The sequence below is a fragment of the Vanellus vanellus genome (assembly GCF_965231255.1).
Source record: "Vanellus vanellus genome assembly, chromosome: 4".
Classification (NCBI taxonomy): domain Eukaryota; kingdom Metazoa; phylum Chordata; class Aves; order Charadriiformes; family Charadriidae; genus Vanellus; species Vanellus vanellus.
This window is the reverse complement of record NC_138909.1, coordinates 17,952,446-17,968,550: the sequence shown is the minus strand read 5'-3', so window position 1 is coordinate 17,968,550 and position 16,105 is coordinate 17,952,446. Positions and strand designations below refer to the sequence as shown.

The 16,105-nt window shown below is 44.1% G+C and overlaps 1 protein-coding gene across 1 annotated transcript in view; it reads left to right on the top strand.

Moving 5' to 3' along the window:
* Positions 1-2,970: 2,970 nt before the first annotated feature.
* The window catches only part of CDS1 (CDP-diacylglycerol synthase 1), a gene marked incomplete at both ends in the record, with an annotated part of 31,867 nt that continues 18,732 nt past the window's right edge, over positions 2,971-16,105 (top strand). Inside the window, 3 exons of the mRNA XM_082482458.1 lie at positions 2,971-3,060; positions 11,072-11,199; positions 14,841-14,937. Of these exons, the coding sequence (XP_082338584.1) occupies positions 2,971-3,060; positions 11,072-11,199; positions 14,841-14,937 (315 nt within the window). The remainder of the gene's footprint in view (positions 3,061-11,071; positions 11,200-14,840; positions 14,938-16,105) is intronic.

Sequence of the window (16,105 nt, the reverse complement as noted above, 5' to 3'; positions counted from 1 at the left end):
GTGCTCTCTCTCTTATTACCAAAATGCAGTGACTCATCTTCTTGCACTCACCTTGCCTCTGCTCATTAATATGTTTCGAGTACTTACCTTCTCCTCCTCTGCCATTATTGTGACTTTCTTCCATCATACTACTTGCTAAACAAATATTTTTTCCTCTGAGCTTTTCTAGGTAAATTATTTTCCCCTTCACTGTTTAGGTTAAGGATGGAGCAAAAATGTAGGAGAAATTGAGGCTCTTACTCCTCTCCTGGATGGGCTGTAAAGATCTGCTTAGTGATCTTTATGCAGGTACTGAAGTGTTGCCTCTGTCTCGTCAATGACAGAAGGGCCTTTTCTGTGGCAAAAGCGTAGCATCCAGTCATTCTCAGCCCTATATTTTTTAGGCCAGGTTTGCCAGGAAGGTATATAACAAGGCATGTAGTTCTTCAGCTAGACCCAGCTGCTCCATGGTGGCTGTAGGGCAGTCGGTGTCCACCTCAACCTGGGCCACTGACCCACGTGTGTGATCTGCACACCAGGGGAAACAGCTTGGATGTCTGGTCCACGCGCCACAGCCACCATGGGTGGCAAAGCTGCAGAGACCAGACAAACCCCTTCTTATTTTCTCTATGCAGAAAAAATTACATTTTTATGCTTTCCTCTAGACAGTCAGTCTCATTGTAGGGCCAACAGTAAACGCACATCTTGTGCTTGAAGTAAGGGAAACCGTGGTTTCTTCTGAAAGCTTTGCTGGAGAAGTGCTCACCAGGAAAAGCTTAATAGTAGAAACATACTGAAGGAGGAGAGAGTGGAAGGGATGCCTCATTTCTCATTGGGATCCACTCTGCGCCCAGCTCACCCTGTACGGCTTCAGTTTCTTCCCTGCTGGGCAACTGTTTCCCACCATCACATATTCTGAGGAAGGAGAGCTGAGTTTTGACTCCATTTGCCCGCATAATATTTCATTTATGGAGAAATAAATTTAAAATTATACTTAGGAAGAGTGAAGTATTGGTGGATCCAGGCCATATGGCCATATTGCACATCACTACACTGATCTGCAGTGGGTTGCCACTGTCACCTTTGTCCATTAAGGACCCGATGGCTGAAACTGTGCCTCTGTGGCCTGGCTGGTCTGACACTGGGGTCTCTGGTTTGCCTTCTGCGCTGGAGCAGCCTTTTTCTTAGCATGCCAGGTTTTTGCACGTGCTTGGGGGTGCTGCATGCATGCTACCTCCTGACATCGTCAGCGGTGCATGGGTAAAACGTTTCACAGAAACGGCTGTTCTTCCTGAAAACTGCAGGGTCCACACTTCCCGGCAGCGAGGTCGGAGTCGGCTTATCAACGCATTAATCCGTGTCTGCTCAGAGCAGCTCACTCTAACTTCCTGAACCGCGGTGTTGTCATTAAAAACATGCCAAGCATGCCTTCAGAGGGACATAATAACAATGTTGTTTACATAATAAAACTAAATAATGAAATAAACCCAATCAAGCTCTGTGAAACCGGTCACCATAGGGATAATGTAAAGGACGGCTCTGCCTTGCAAGAGATGCTGGCCCTGTGTTTGCGGACACAGTAAGCCAGTATGTGGACGCTGAGGTGACATCTAGACTGAGTGTCTTTATGGGAATGCTCTGGGGCTGTTGCCATGGCCAGACTGTCAGTAGCCATACAAACATGGCGGAGCGGGACGGGCACTGTAACCGGGCAGCCAGAGGAATTCAGCAGGCTTTGGGAAGCGAAGGTAGTGTTTGCTCTCCTGATCACCCCACAGCAGCGTGCTAGAGCTGAGAGGCACTCCGACACCGTCATCTGAACTGGACCAGAGGGCCGGGATGACACCACATCGTAGCACGTCTCAGCAGACAGGGGTGACTCCCAGACAGCTCGTCAGGTCACGGTGTTCAGCAGCATCTGCTTGTCCCTGCGCAGGGATGCGCCCCGCTTTGCTGCACACCCAGGCCTGCCCCCGACGTCTCCTGCACAGGTGCAGCTCGGGTGAAGAGGGCCCATGCGCCGGGTGCCTTTCACACCCACCCTCTGCACAGCTCCCGTCTGGTAAACAGCGGGTATTTTGAGCGGAAGACAGAGTGGACAGTGCAATATGTGTTGCAGAGCACGTGTGACTGCCCTGGCAGAGCATTATTTTTGACTGTGAACTCTTAGGCAGGTGTGTTATGTCTCTGCACAGGCCGGCGCACCGCGCTTGGCAGGCGCGTGGCACGGGGGGGGGGGGGCAGGAACGGGGCAAGCACCCAACCTGCCTTTTTAGACGGCCATACAGCAGGTGGGCAGGAGCGCGCAGAGAAAAGCAAAGCGCTCCACGGACAACCCGCGATGCCCGTGTGGGCTGCAGCACCGGGCAGGTACCGGGGCTGTCCCCGGAGATGGCCCGCCCCCATGTCCCGGGGGGTTTCACAGGCACGCCGCGCGCCGGCGCCACGCGGACACCGTGGAGGACACAACCTCGAGGTCGGCGCCCGCGTTTGCCGGGGTTTAGCGGGGAGGCGCGGGAAGGAGTGCCCAGCGCACGCGGCCCTCCGGCCCCCGGCCGACGGGGAAGCATCGCCGCCGGCGGGGCGCTGGGCGGCACAACAGCGGCCCGGCCCGGCCCGGGCCCGTCGCTCCCGCCCCCTGCGCCGTCCGGGGGCGGGGCCAGTGCCGAGGGCGGAGCGCCGGGCGCACCTGGGCCACAGCGCCCCGCCCTCTCCGCCTCAGCCGCCGCCGCGGGGAAGCGGGCGCTTCTCCGCTGCCGGGGCGGTGGGGTCCGGCCGCGCCCCCGAGCCGTGGCGGCGGCGTCCGCAGCGAGAGCGCCCCCCTCCCCGGGGGGGGGTATAGCGTCGGGTTCCTCAGAGGAGAAGGAGGAGACGGAGACGGAGGCGGCGGCCGGGCTCCGCGGCGCGGCCTCCGCGCCCTCCCCGACCCGATCGGCCCGGCCCCGGCTGCCTCCGCTGGCAGCCGGCTGGGCGTTGGGCTCCCGCGGCGCGATGTCGGCGCGGCGGCGGCGGAGGGCGGCCGCCGAAGAGGAGGAGGAGGCGGCGGCGGCGGAGGAGGAGGATGCGGCGGGTAGCGACAAGGTGAGGGCGGGCGGCCGTTGGCGGTGGTTGAGGCAGGTGTGAGGCCGTTGAGGCGAGCGGAGGGGCCGGGCCCGGGCAGCGGCGCTGCCTCCCCCTGGCCGGGGATCGCCGGTGGCGGTCTGCGCCGCGCGTGGGGCGGCACGCTGCGCCCCCGGCCTCGGAAAGAAACCCTCCCCGTGCTGTGACACTGCTGTCCCTGCTGCCTGGCGGCAGCGGGGAGAGGGCGACGTGCCCAGCGGCCTCAGCGCCCGGTGCGCGGGCGTTCGCGGCCCACGCGAGTGCTGCCCCGCTGCCTCCCCCCTCCCAGGCAAAGGGCGCGCCGCAGCGTGGCTGGGCCGGAGCGAGCGCGGAGGCAAACGCGGGCTGCTGGTGACCTGCTCCCCTTAAAGGCTGTGTCAGCACTTCCCCGGCAACTGTTTCTGGTTTATGGCCTTTTAAGCGATAGGCATTCACCTCTGGCCCGGAAAGGACTTACAGTATGACATTTCTGCTAAGGCAAGAGGTTTTTCGAAATACTAAGTCTATGCATCAGGTTCATTATAGTGGCAAAACAGCCACAGTGCTGTTCTTTTGTTTGCCGTGGAGTTAAGGCTTATCTCTACCAAAGCTAAGCACATCACAGTTGCGAATTGTCTGAGTAAAATGAAAGAGGTGTTCTCATTTTGGTAACTGGAATTAACAAAAAAAAAAAAGAAAAAAAGCTTTCTAGTTGCTAAATGGAGTTTACAATACATGACGGAGGGCTCCCAAATCGGTGACTATTTAAACCTGCATGGATGTTGAAGCTGCAGGGTGTGCAGTCTGCCTTAGGCATTGTGGAAAGGAATTGGAGAGTGAAACTCACCAGTCAGTTCTTATTCTGCGCTTTGGTTGTGTGAACTCAAAGCGAATGAACCTGAAAATTTGCAGTACTGTGCTGCATTGAGGGCTGTGATCAAATAAGGTGACGTTTAGACTATGGCTGTGGAGACAGTATTTCTCTGTAGACAAGAATTAACGAGATTTCTTGTAGCTGTGTGCTCAAAAAGCTGGTTTTCTGTGTAGTCGTTCAGGTTTGCTGTATTTTGTTGGCGAAGTTCCTTTCTGAGGTGCACAGTGAACTGCCTTCAAAGAATTCTTCCTGTTCGAAGACTCTACTCTGTGGACCTCAAAAGGGTGCACCTAAAACTTGCTAATATTATTCTTGGTTTACCTACATGATTTCCAGAAAGAAAAATGCTATTCTTGCCTATAGGCCTACTGCACTCTTACTTTAGCTGCTTGACAGTCTAGTGTTTCATCCAGCTTCAGATGGAACAGAAAAGACTGTGCTGCTGCATATGCAGCTAGGATGTTGGTTACAGGAGATGAATTTCAATATGCATGCATTTGTGATGGTTGCTTGAACTGTTAGATATGGAAAGCCTTTTCTACTGCACAGAAGACTTTTTGATGGATTATTTGGGGGAACTCCTTGTTCCTGTTAGAGTTGTTCAACCTATCTGCGATATGCACAGCACCGGTGACCCTTGTCATGGCTCACAAGTGACATTAAGGATTGATTTTACATATTAAGCTGTCTTTAGTGCCGTTGGTAACTGTAAAGATAAACCAGCATTTTGTACTGGGTTTTCTATGAGTGGGTCACAGTTTTGAATGTGAGTACACAGGTGTAGGTGATTTGATGGGAAGCATCTGGTCATCTGGATTCACAGATGCCACATTATATGCCTTCTTAGATGGTTATCTTCCTGCACTACCTCTCGCCTGACCTTTACAAGTGGATAGCTTATTGTCCATTGGCTATTTTGAGATGGTGTATTTGGACCCAAAACTTGTTCTTTTGTTCATGGATGGCCATGATGCAGTGGGTTTCCACTGCTTCGTAGTACGCAGCTCAGAAACATCACCCTCTTCCTCACTTGTAATGAGGGAAAAAAAACTCAGTTGTCTCCTTTCATATGGTAGCTGCGTTGTGCTGCGTCTGCTCTTGTTGACCCAATTAATTCAGGCTTCCAAATATGTAAAGGCAACATGCTTTAAAGCATCCTGTTGGCAAAGTAGAGAAGCGCTCTGTGTTTGCTGAAGAACTCCATGGCACTGAATATGTATGGAGGGTTTTGTCTTTTGTACTTTTGGTCCTGTTTTCAGTATGTAATCTGATACTTTTCATGTTAAATTTACTGTGTCCATAGATGCTAATTTCTTACTGAATTTAAGTGAAGCTTAGTGAAGTTTTTTTTCTCATTTGCATGAGAGATTTTTTACCACTAACTGGAAACAAGTGGTAGCCATTTCTATGTCCATATAATTTCAAATAAAGGTTGACTTCCTTGGTTTTGTGTGAAAGAATAGGGTATGCCCTTTGCGAAGCTTCTTCCTGAAGTTCCCAAGCTCTGCAAGTCTGTGTCTTCAATTGCTTACTAGCTTGTTGAGCTCATGACTTTTTGCAAAATTCCCATGAACATGCCTTTGCCCTGTACAGCTTTGCAATTTTGTGAGTTTGTTGTTTCTTTGTGTTGCCCTGTGGCATGCAGGAGTGGTTTTTCACTTGTCCCTTTCTTATTTACTGCTGCTTGCCCTGGATGCTTTTTTCCTAAGAATGTTTTGTCAAAGTGCCTTCATAAATACTCTGCGGCTCTTGGGAGCGAGTGGAATAATTTGGCATTCAAATACTTAATATATGTAAGTCAGTTAAAGTTTTACAGATTGATCATGCTCCTTTTAAAATTCCAGTTGTTTGCATTCTTTACTAAAAAGCAAGTGACACTGCTTTCAAAACCTTCCAAAAAACTAGTGTATCCTGGACGTAATCACACAGTTATTCCTCTTTGTACCATGCAAAGTTGTTGGGGTAGGACAGGGAGGGGATGGTGGAATCGTGTTGCATTGCTGGCCGTGGGAACAAGTGCCTGTTTGCCTAGGGTCATTGTTAATTATTTGTAACTAAAACAAGCCCAGAATCACTGATCACCGTTTTTCCTCAGTATTGAAAAAGCTGTTTCTGTTCCATGAGACAGCCTTTCCAGGAAATTAATTGCTAGATAAGTTTCTTAGATCTGTGAGGCTGGGTTTGGGACTTGGGTCTTTGATGCCAAAGCTACCCAAACCCACCTAAAGATAAGTTCCTGATGGCAGTATGGGTTATGGTGGAACAGTAAGAGTCTGACGTGGATCACTTAATTACTTCATTTGTCTTACTTTGGAATATCCAGAAAATGGATCTGTTTTAATTTTCACAGAGAGGTCTGACCTCTATGCTGCCTACTACAAGTGTGGTAATAATAATAAGGGCTGACTATTTCCAAAGCTCTGTGTTCTTGGAAGCAGTGGTGAAATAGTTCTAATGCAGATAGTAAAGGATCCTTAGGTTTCAGTCTTCAATTCAGTGTGTGCAATTCTCTCGCTTGTGTTTCTGTATATGTCAGGCTTTAACAGTTCGGAAAAAAAGGTTTCATTATTCAGGATCTTCCGACACTTCGATATCTTGACTTCAGAGGAAGGTATCAAGGTACATCTAATTAAGTATGCTACAATGCGGTCTAATTGAACTATTGACTTCATTGTAAAACTTGTGAGAGACTGCAGAAAGGTCAAAGCTGGAGAAGAAAACTTACTTTAAGTAACACTTATATGGGTAAAATGACAATAATTAAATTATTTTGCTTGCTAACTTTTTCACACAAGCTATTGGAAGACACTTCTTCATTTATTCAGTTGCTCTTCACGTAGATGCTGCATTCTCCATGAAAAACATTTATTTTCTACTTGGGAGTTCCTTATTGTGTCCTGGAAAAAATGCAGTACGTACAAAACATTGCAAGTGCCTTTGTAACTAGAATAATTCTTGTGCGTGGTTCACTCGGCATGTGTTAATTGTGGTGGAGGGCATGTGGAACAAACCATCAATTCAGATGCATATGTCCTTTTAGATGATGAAAGGTTGACATGTCTATTTTTTTCTGCATGACACATGGCTGTATTCTGGTAGCTGTTGCAAAGTAGCCAGCAAACAGAAATTCACATGGAAGCTTAATCTGTGGCACGATGTGACATGTTTTGAACTCCTGTTAGGGAGGCTCAGGCCCTTGACTGTTTGAGTCCCTCCGTTGTATGGCCAAGTATTTGTATTTCTTGTACAGAAGATTTAGCTTAAGGATGAAATTCTTGTCTTTAAGAATGACAAAATTAAAACAAAACAAAAACCTGCAACTAAATAAACCTTTGTCTCAGGATACTTTGGAAATGATGAAAACCAATGAGCCTCTTAGTGTGTCAGATAGGTGTGTTTATTATGCGCTGAGCTGTTTGTAGCGTGTGAATAACTGTTGTGCTTGCGTTCTTCCCTGTACTTGTTGGGCCTGCATCATCTCAGCCTTGTTTGACTTGCATTCTATGAGCTGATTAGATAGATTCTCTTGAAGGTACATGTGCCTTCAAATGCAGAGAAGCAAGGCAACGACCTCATTGCAACATCTATCCATTACAGACACTTCGGTTGTGTACCAAGGAGACAGGAGTGGCACATGTTCTGCATGTAAAACGCTCTGTCACCTGCAGTTTGAGAACTCTAGAAAAAAATGAAAACACCTCGGATCAAACATTTAATTTGGAGTTGGTGTTGAAAGGTGTCTTAGTCAGTTAGGACAGTACAACTTCTGCTGTTTTCAATTAACCTTTGAAAACCTTGTAAATACCTGCCTACAGGGTGAAACGCAGGGCATTTCAATTAATACCCGTCACAGGTCCTTGTTGTTACTGTGTGTTCAGCTTGGCCAAATCCCAGACCTGAAGAGCAGGGGAAGGAGAGGCTGCTTGGTTTTATACTGAATTCCAAAAACACTTCTGTGAGGTCAAGCTGAAGTAGCAAGACTTTTTTTTTTTTTTTTTTTTTTTTGAGGGCTTTGATTGTGATTAACTTAGTGTTTCCTTCCATAATGTTCATTCTTATTCATGGCTATAAACTGGAATGTTTATAATCAATCATGTAAAATAATTAAGAAAACAATTAGCAAGAAAGACTTGTCTCCCAGTGATGGGGTTCTCTAAGCACCTCATGATGCAGAAGATAATTAACTAGCTTTTAGTGAACAACTTCCTCTTTGGCTTCTGACTTGGCAAATTAAATGCCTTATTCAGGAAATGGTTGTGGCCATTATACCAATTAACTGGAAAATAAAGTATTCAAGGTCATTTTTTGAGGTATCTTACAAAGGGAAGTTGAAGATAGTTGGGGCTTTGTCTCCCACTGTAGCAATAACTGTAGCAATGTGAAGCAAAGAAAGGACCAAATGCACTGAGTTCTACACAACTGGCAGGTTGCACCAGCCAAGCTCCCAGTAGCATCAATATGAAGCACAAGCTGACGAAAAACACATCGGATAAACACAGGCTCCTTCTTCAAGGTGTTCAGATACTCTGAAAAATGCCATGAATTTATGAATTCAGATGTTGGAAATAGCAAATGTAAAATATTGCTTCTAATGAGGTGCATAAGTGGCAGTTGTGTGCTAAATATCAGAGGAATAAAAACTAAGTATGGATATATTTTTTTGTTACGTGTGAGCACCGGTTGAGCGTGGAAACTTTTTCTGTAATCCCAAAAGCCCCAAAATGGAGTAAAAAAGTTTGGGGGTATTCTTAGTTCTGAGCGCTTAAAAGAGAGAACATCTCTGCCATGTGCAAGCAGGGATTAATATTAAAGACGCTAAGTTATGGTTTTAGGGACAGGATTACCGCCCATCATCTGCACAGTGAGTAGTGTCTTCTAGAACTATACAGATAGCTTGATATTTAGATATAGATATGCTATATCCAGTGCAGGTCACAGTAGTGGCAACATGGCTTTGGGAGACATCTGTGACCCCCTCCCAATCATATCTATAGTTGATTTCCTAAGCTATAACACTATGAGAAACATCTCTGAATAACAAAGTTGCAAGCACAGTAATTTTTAATTTATTTATGTGCTTTTTCAAATGTTCTACAGACTTTTTGAAGTCTGGACCACAGTTGGAGTATTTGCTCTTTTTACTTGTATTAATTATAGACAATGTCTGTCTAATAATTATTCAACTGTGGGGTTTCCAGGAATAGAAAAACATTGATTGTGTTTTTCAAAGAAGTAAAAGATGTAATATCCATTCAAGAATTTTGTCTTGGGCATGTGTGTAGTACAGTAAAGTGAATGAGAAAAACACACACCTAACATGTTAGAAAAGAGAATTACTTTTCCTGTTGTTCTGTTTCCCTTGTGCATGTCTACAGTGCCAGCTCACGGTCTCGGGTTCTAAAAAGATTAAAACAATGTAAAAATGAAAAGGATGGTGTTTTCCCTCGGGCTAGTGTCCCTGGAGAGGGTCTGGGGAGGGTGCTGCAGGCGAGAGCCCCGGCCGGCGGGGCTGTGGGGAGAGCCCGCCTGCAGCACCCTGGTCAGCTCCTGGGGCACGGGGCCGGGCCCCCAGCCCTCCCCAGCCTGGGCAGGGGCTTTGGGCGGCGAGGGATGAAAAGCCTTCTCTTTTCCACCTGTGTTGTGTACAGAGGTCAGTCACTGGGGCAATGGTTACACTGGAGTGTAACTTCCTGGAAAAGGCCAATGGAATGAGAGGAAAAGGCGATGGCTTATAAACAGAGTAACCGTGCGATGGCTGGGATTGCAGGCTGCCTTAATTCTGTGGTTTCTTATGGAGGGGGTGAGAGGGAGAATATACATCGGCTTCTAAAATGCCAAAAATACTCAGAAAAAAAGGAAGAAAATAATATTATTAAGGAAAAGTAGGATAGAAAATCAGTCGCTTTCATGGAAATAAATTAAGGAGAAGGAACCGAGATCTGTGATGAGGAAGTTGGAGAGAGAGGGAGGCTGAGAAATAGCAGTATAGCAGTGGTAAAAAAAGTTTTCAAGCAGTTACTTCACAGTCCCCAGAGCTGTTAAGAATCAATGAACTTGTGGTGGCAGGGCAGGCTGGAAGCTGTTTGGGATTGTAAGGAGGTAAGGCAAGTCAGTGAGGTCAGGAGGAAGTTCAGCTCTCAAGAGAGCCAGACACTGAGCTAGACACAGCTCTCTGCTTTACTGCTGCACCAGGGCTGAGTACAGCCTTCTGACTCCCTGGAGTTCTGGTGTTTGTGTCATTAGAACCAGTGAAGTAAACCATCAGCACCCTTAGCGTTGGCTTTTAACTGAGGGAAAAATAGTCTTGGCAGTCTACTCTGACCATTGGTGACAATTTGTACATTGTCACCAAATTTATGTACTGCCTGTTTTGCATTTGGGTTAGACACACTGTCTGTGTAGATGATGTCTTCCTGAGTGGTCATTAGTGAATACTGAAGGAACAACTGCAGTGTTGGAGTCATACAAGAAACTGTTCTGAGTAATACTGTGTCCACAGGACAGTTGGTCACTTCATAGTTTGTTTTTGGATCATTCTTTTCAAGCTGGAGGGTTCAAGTCCTAGCATATGTATGTATGAGACTGCGCCAGCAACCTCTTTTCACCGTACAAAGGGACTGTTTTTTCATGCATTCCATTTCCTTTTTTTTCTTAACGTGACATTAAACCACCAGAAGACCCTTCTCCTTATTCCATAAAAGTTTAATTTGAGATGTAGATGAGCGAATGTGTTTGAGGGTTGGGGATTTCTGTTAAACTCATGTTCTATGTCAGCTGTAGTAGTCCTGGAAATGTATGTCCTCATGCTTATGTACATGGGTTGAAAAGGTGCCTAGAATGTGAAGTTTCTTGAGTGCAGCAGGTAATGTCAAAACATCAGAGTACTGGCCTTCTTAAAAACATTTATCGGGATAAATTTGTCTCCTACAACATTTACAGTTTCACTAGTACATCGTCGTTGTCTTTTTAGTAGGTAATGTAGATACTATCAGTTCCTACAGTAATGTTTATGATCTGAATAGTGGTTTCTGACATAATAACTAATAATCTTGTGTGTTGTGGGTTTGTTTTTTTTTTGTTTGGTTTGGTTTTTGGTTTTTTTTTTTGTTTTGTTTTTTTGTTTTGTTTTTTTTGTCATAGGAAGTGGATTTAGAAGAAAGACTTGGTGAGTTGGATCTTAGAAGTGATTCAGATGTTCCTGATGTTCCTCCACCAACAGACACCACCCCAGAAATCCTCAAAAGGGCTTTGTCAGGCTTGTCTGCCAGGTATAGTAAACCAAATAGCTCTCAAATTTAATAGCTGCTGGCTAAAATTCTTACAGATTATGTTGCAGTTTTAATTCTTACAGATTGTACTGCAGTTTTAAATTTCATATGATACAAATGAAAATTCAAGAATAAATTCTCGATATCATTGATTTATTTATGCTTTGATAGTCCCTTCAGTGTAATACTTTTTGCGTATACCTGAAGATTGCCCATTGCATACATTTCTAAGTTGCATACATTTCTAAGCTACAATGTTTAGCTACAGTTTATGTAAATGTTTGCCATTGCTCAGTCTAAGCATTGCAATAAAATGGTCTAAAGAATAGTCATTTGGTTTTTTATCCAGAATAACTATTTCTGGGGGTTATAATAAACTGATTTCCTACATCCAAGGTTAAGGGAGGGGGTGGTATTTATGTATAAATGGAAAGGGAAGAAGTGTAAATTCTCTGTGTGAGCTTTTTGTGACAGTGTTTCCACAACATCACTTTTATTTTCGTACCTTTTTTCTGCCATCTCTTTTCAAACCTATATTTCTGCCTTCAACCCCTGTTTACAGGAGCTTAAAGACTAACAAATGCGGGAGTGTGTGTATGTGTGTAGATAGACAGATAATTGTGGGGACTTGCATATTCATGGAGGCTAGCAAATAAAGTTCCTAGGATAATTTTTTTATACAATGCCTTTACAACACTTGATCAGTCAGACCTTTTGGAGGTGGCAATTCACATTACATTTTTTCCACTAATGCAATGAAAGAGCATTTAGGTGCCTGATAGATCACATACCAAAAAACTGCTTTGCAAAAAGAATGTGTCTATCACATATACTTTATGCTTAACATAACAGACCAAGCAATATACAATGCACATTTTAGACACAACTTAGGTCTTGCAAGAGTCAGAAGGACCTCCAATCCAGACTACGATTAAAAACTTCCAAGTCCTTGTAAAAAACCTGATCTCCAGTAGCTGTCTCCAATAGCAGTGTGAAACCACGTTTTTTTGAGTTGCTGCTTTTCTAATCTGTTGTCTGTTTCTGTAGTGAACTTTGGGAGCTATAAACAAGCGTACTGTTCCCACGTTTCAAAAAGCATGTTTCTAAACTGCACCGGCTTCGAGCAGAATGTGATGTTCTTTATTGCCATTGCACTGCAAGGAATATCTAGTTCCTATCACTTGCAGAGTTCTCTTGTCATATTAAATGTTGCAGAAGCCTTAGGTCTCCAAAACAGACTCGTTCCAAAGGGCACTTGCGTGGTGATGCCTTAAAGCCTGCAACTAAGAGGTGCAGGCAAAACTTTTCCTGCTTCACATACTTGAAATTCTTTACTGGAGTGTTTGCGCAAAGGTGCTTTGAGTGCAAAATTAAATTCTTGATGCTTTATGAATGCTAGATTCAAAATTACCTGTTATTTTAGTACCTGGCAGTCCCACCAGAGCTGTTGTAATGCGCAACATGAGTGAGTTGCACTGTAACTCTCAGAAATACTGTTTTTCTTTCTATCCGGCCTTTAGAGGAAATATATCCTTAACTTTCCAGGGAGATACAATAAACTTGTGAGGTGGCTTCCTAAGTTCTGGAGCTTCTTGTCTTACTTACTGAATCTGTCTTTCCAGTGCTGTGCTTGTCAACACCATAAAGATACTATGTGGTGTTTTAACATTATTCTTAAGGGAAGTTTAGCTCTTCTAACAGAGTCTTGCTCACTATAGATATGCCACTAGGAGCAAGCTGCTACCCTATAGCCCCTGTCATAGAGGAACATAAAGCATCTGTTGCGATAAAGCCCGTTGTGCCTTTGTTCTGATACTTAAGGCAAATCCAATTAGTGGCTTTAGCTGCCATTAACCTGCCGATGAATAACGTCCTTGAAAATCAAATTAATATAGTTGAAGTTTAGCTTAAAACTGGAGTATGCTGCAAAACTAACAGTATCCCCTGAAACGGGTGTATCTCCTGATGCAGCAATGAAACACAAGACTGATACAAAGCAAAACATTAGAAAGAATTTCTTTAAGCTCTAGTAGTTTTTTTTTTGTGTTTAGCAGTAACTTGTGATTAGTTGGTTCAGTGTGCTTTTAGAGGCAAAACTCTTGACAGGAAAAACATAGGCAAAAGAGGAGAAAAACTTACTGAAAAGTAATATGAACAATAAAATACAGACTGTTGATAACTAGAAGCTTTTTCATGGCAGAGTGGAGCATGTGATGTGTTTATTTACAATTTATTTTTTTTTAAATTAACAGGGCTCTTGATTTTTCCTGATACTGGCCTTTGGGGACGGAGGGGGGTGTGTGAAGGTGTGGGAAATAACATTTTGGTTACTCTAGAAATTACAAAAAAAATCCCAAACAAACCCAAACCTAACAAAGACTTCTCAGGTGGGTTTTTGTTGGTGTTTTGTTTTTTTTTTGTTTGTTTTGTTTTGTTTCATTTTTTAAAGAACTTTTTTTTTTTTTTTTTCCCAAAGAAGGCATTCTGCACCTCGAATACTGTGTTCAGTTTCGGGCCCCTCACTACAGGAAAGACATTGAGATTCTGGAGCATGTCCAGAGAAAAGCAATGAAGCTGGTGAGGGGTCTAGAGCACAAATCTTATGAGGAGCAGGTGAGGGAACTGGGGTTGTTTAACCTGGAGAAAAGGAGGCTCAGGGGAGACCTTATCGGTCTCTACAACTACCTGAAAGGAGGTTGTAGCAAGAAGGGGGTCGATCTCTTTTCCCAAGTAAAGAGTGATAGGATGAGAGGAAACAGCCTCAAGTTGCGCCAGGGGAGGTTTAGATTCGATATTGGGAAAACTTTCTTCACTGAAAGGGTTGTTGAGCATCAGAAGAGGCTGCCCAGGGAAGTGGTTGAGTCACCATCCCTGTAGGTATTCAAAAGACGTGTATACGTGGCACTTAGGGACGTGGTTTGATGGTGGACTTAGCAGTGTTAGGTTTATGGTGTGACTTGATGATCTTAGAGGTCCTTTCCAACCTGCGTGATTCTGTGATTGTGTGGTAACAGGAATTTCTATTCCACCTTTCCTTAGGTAGCCACAAGCAGCTGCAAAGGTCTACAAGGGCAAAAAAGTACAGCTAGTTTGACTCATCACCCCTCATTGTGAGGTGTTTTCCTGTCCCAGTTCCAGTGCTCACAAAAGCACAGGACTGTTTTCAGTAGATAACCCTTTACCTGGCAAAACAGCTACTTTGTTGCTATGGAAAGTTGGTGATTGCCTGTTTTTTCTGCCTGTTAGTCCTCAAAGAATAGTATACCTGACAGCCGTTCTTTTGTATGTAAGGCTTTACATGGCTGGGGCCCCATCAGTCTTGCTGATTGTGATGCTTTTTGAGGGCCCTGATGTATTTTCACAGCAGCTTCAATATGGGGTTGAGCCATTTAATTGCGAACAGTGTTTGGCAGGGGAGCATGGGGGAAAACAAAAGACAGCTAATTTCTTTTCCTGTGTATCCTGTTTAGTTGGATAGTTGGTTGATTCTGTGTTTCCTGGTATGTGTTTTACTAAGCATGAAATTTTCTGGAACTTCCACTGTTTCTAACACACTTTAATCTCTAGTTAGTAAAGGAAGTGGTATTTATTTTCATTCATAACTGCTTGCTTTTTATTATCTTTTTTTTTTTTTTTAATAGATGGAAAAACTGGTGGATTCGTGGAATTCTCACTCTAGCTATGATTTCTGTGTTTTTTCTGATCATATACCTGGGATCATTTATGCTAATGCTCCTGGTAAGTTTGTTTAAATACGTTCTGCCATGCAGGAGTTTACTTGATCTCTTCGTTCATTGTCCCTAAGCAGCTGGAAGCAAACTGCACAGACAGTTTGGAGCAATTTGTCTCTCATTTGTGTAAATGTAAATGCTTTTGAAAAACACTTGACAGATTCACAACTGGGCCTTGTGAATTAAGGACTTCTTATATGCTGTAATTAATTTTTTTGGAAGTAGGAATTAAAGTAAATCTAAGAAGTTGAACGATTGTTGCCTTGAAGTTTACTAAACTATTGTCATCCATTTCCTTGTCCAGTTCCCATCACTTGCTGTTACATTCTTTGAAGTTTGTTTTTTTTTTTTTTAAACAAACAAACAAACAAACAAACAAACAAAAAAAAACCAAAAACCAAAAACCAACCAAACAAAACCCCTCAAAAAAAAAAAACAACCCTCAAAAAAACCCAAAAAATGAAGACACAAGAGTTTCATGTTTGAGGCTGAGGAAGGCAGGCAGCTCTGGTCTGTTGTCTGTGACCGGCACTGAAAGACTCTCCTCAAGCTTGTTCCATTAATTCCCTAGTTCTCTACGGCGCTTCCTTGTGGCCTTGGTTTTATCTGTAGAATGGAGTTAGATCCCCTTCCAAGGTACAGAGATAACATGCATTTTTTGGTCATGAAATGAAAAAAAAAAAAAAATTCATACACCCTGCATACCTGGTCAGCCTTTACTGCTTCTTTCCATCATTTTTATTGCTGGTATTTTTATTGAATAATGGTTTAACTGTCTTTCCCAGCCATGGCAAGTAACAGGCAGCAATGTGGCTTCTAAAATACTGAAATTGGTACTTCTGGATAACTGCTTTGATTTTTTACTCTAAGTTTGTCTAACTGTCAAAATGGGCTTTTACTTTTTTTCATGGCCTCCTGGGAAAGACCTTTTGGTGTTCATAGAATCATGTAGGTTGGAAAGGACCTCTAAGATCATCGAGTCATACCATAAACCTAACACTGCCAAGTCCACCACCAAACCACATCCTTAAGCGCCACATATACGCGTCTTTTGAATACCTACAGGGATGGTGACTCAACCACTTCCCTGGGCAGCCTCTTCTGATGCTTAACAACCCTTTCAGTGAAGAAAGTTTTCCCAATATCGAATCTAAACCTCCCCTGGCGCAACTTGA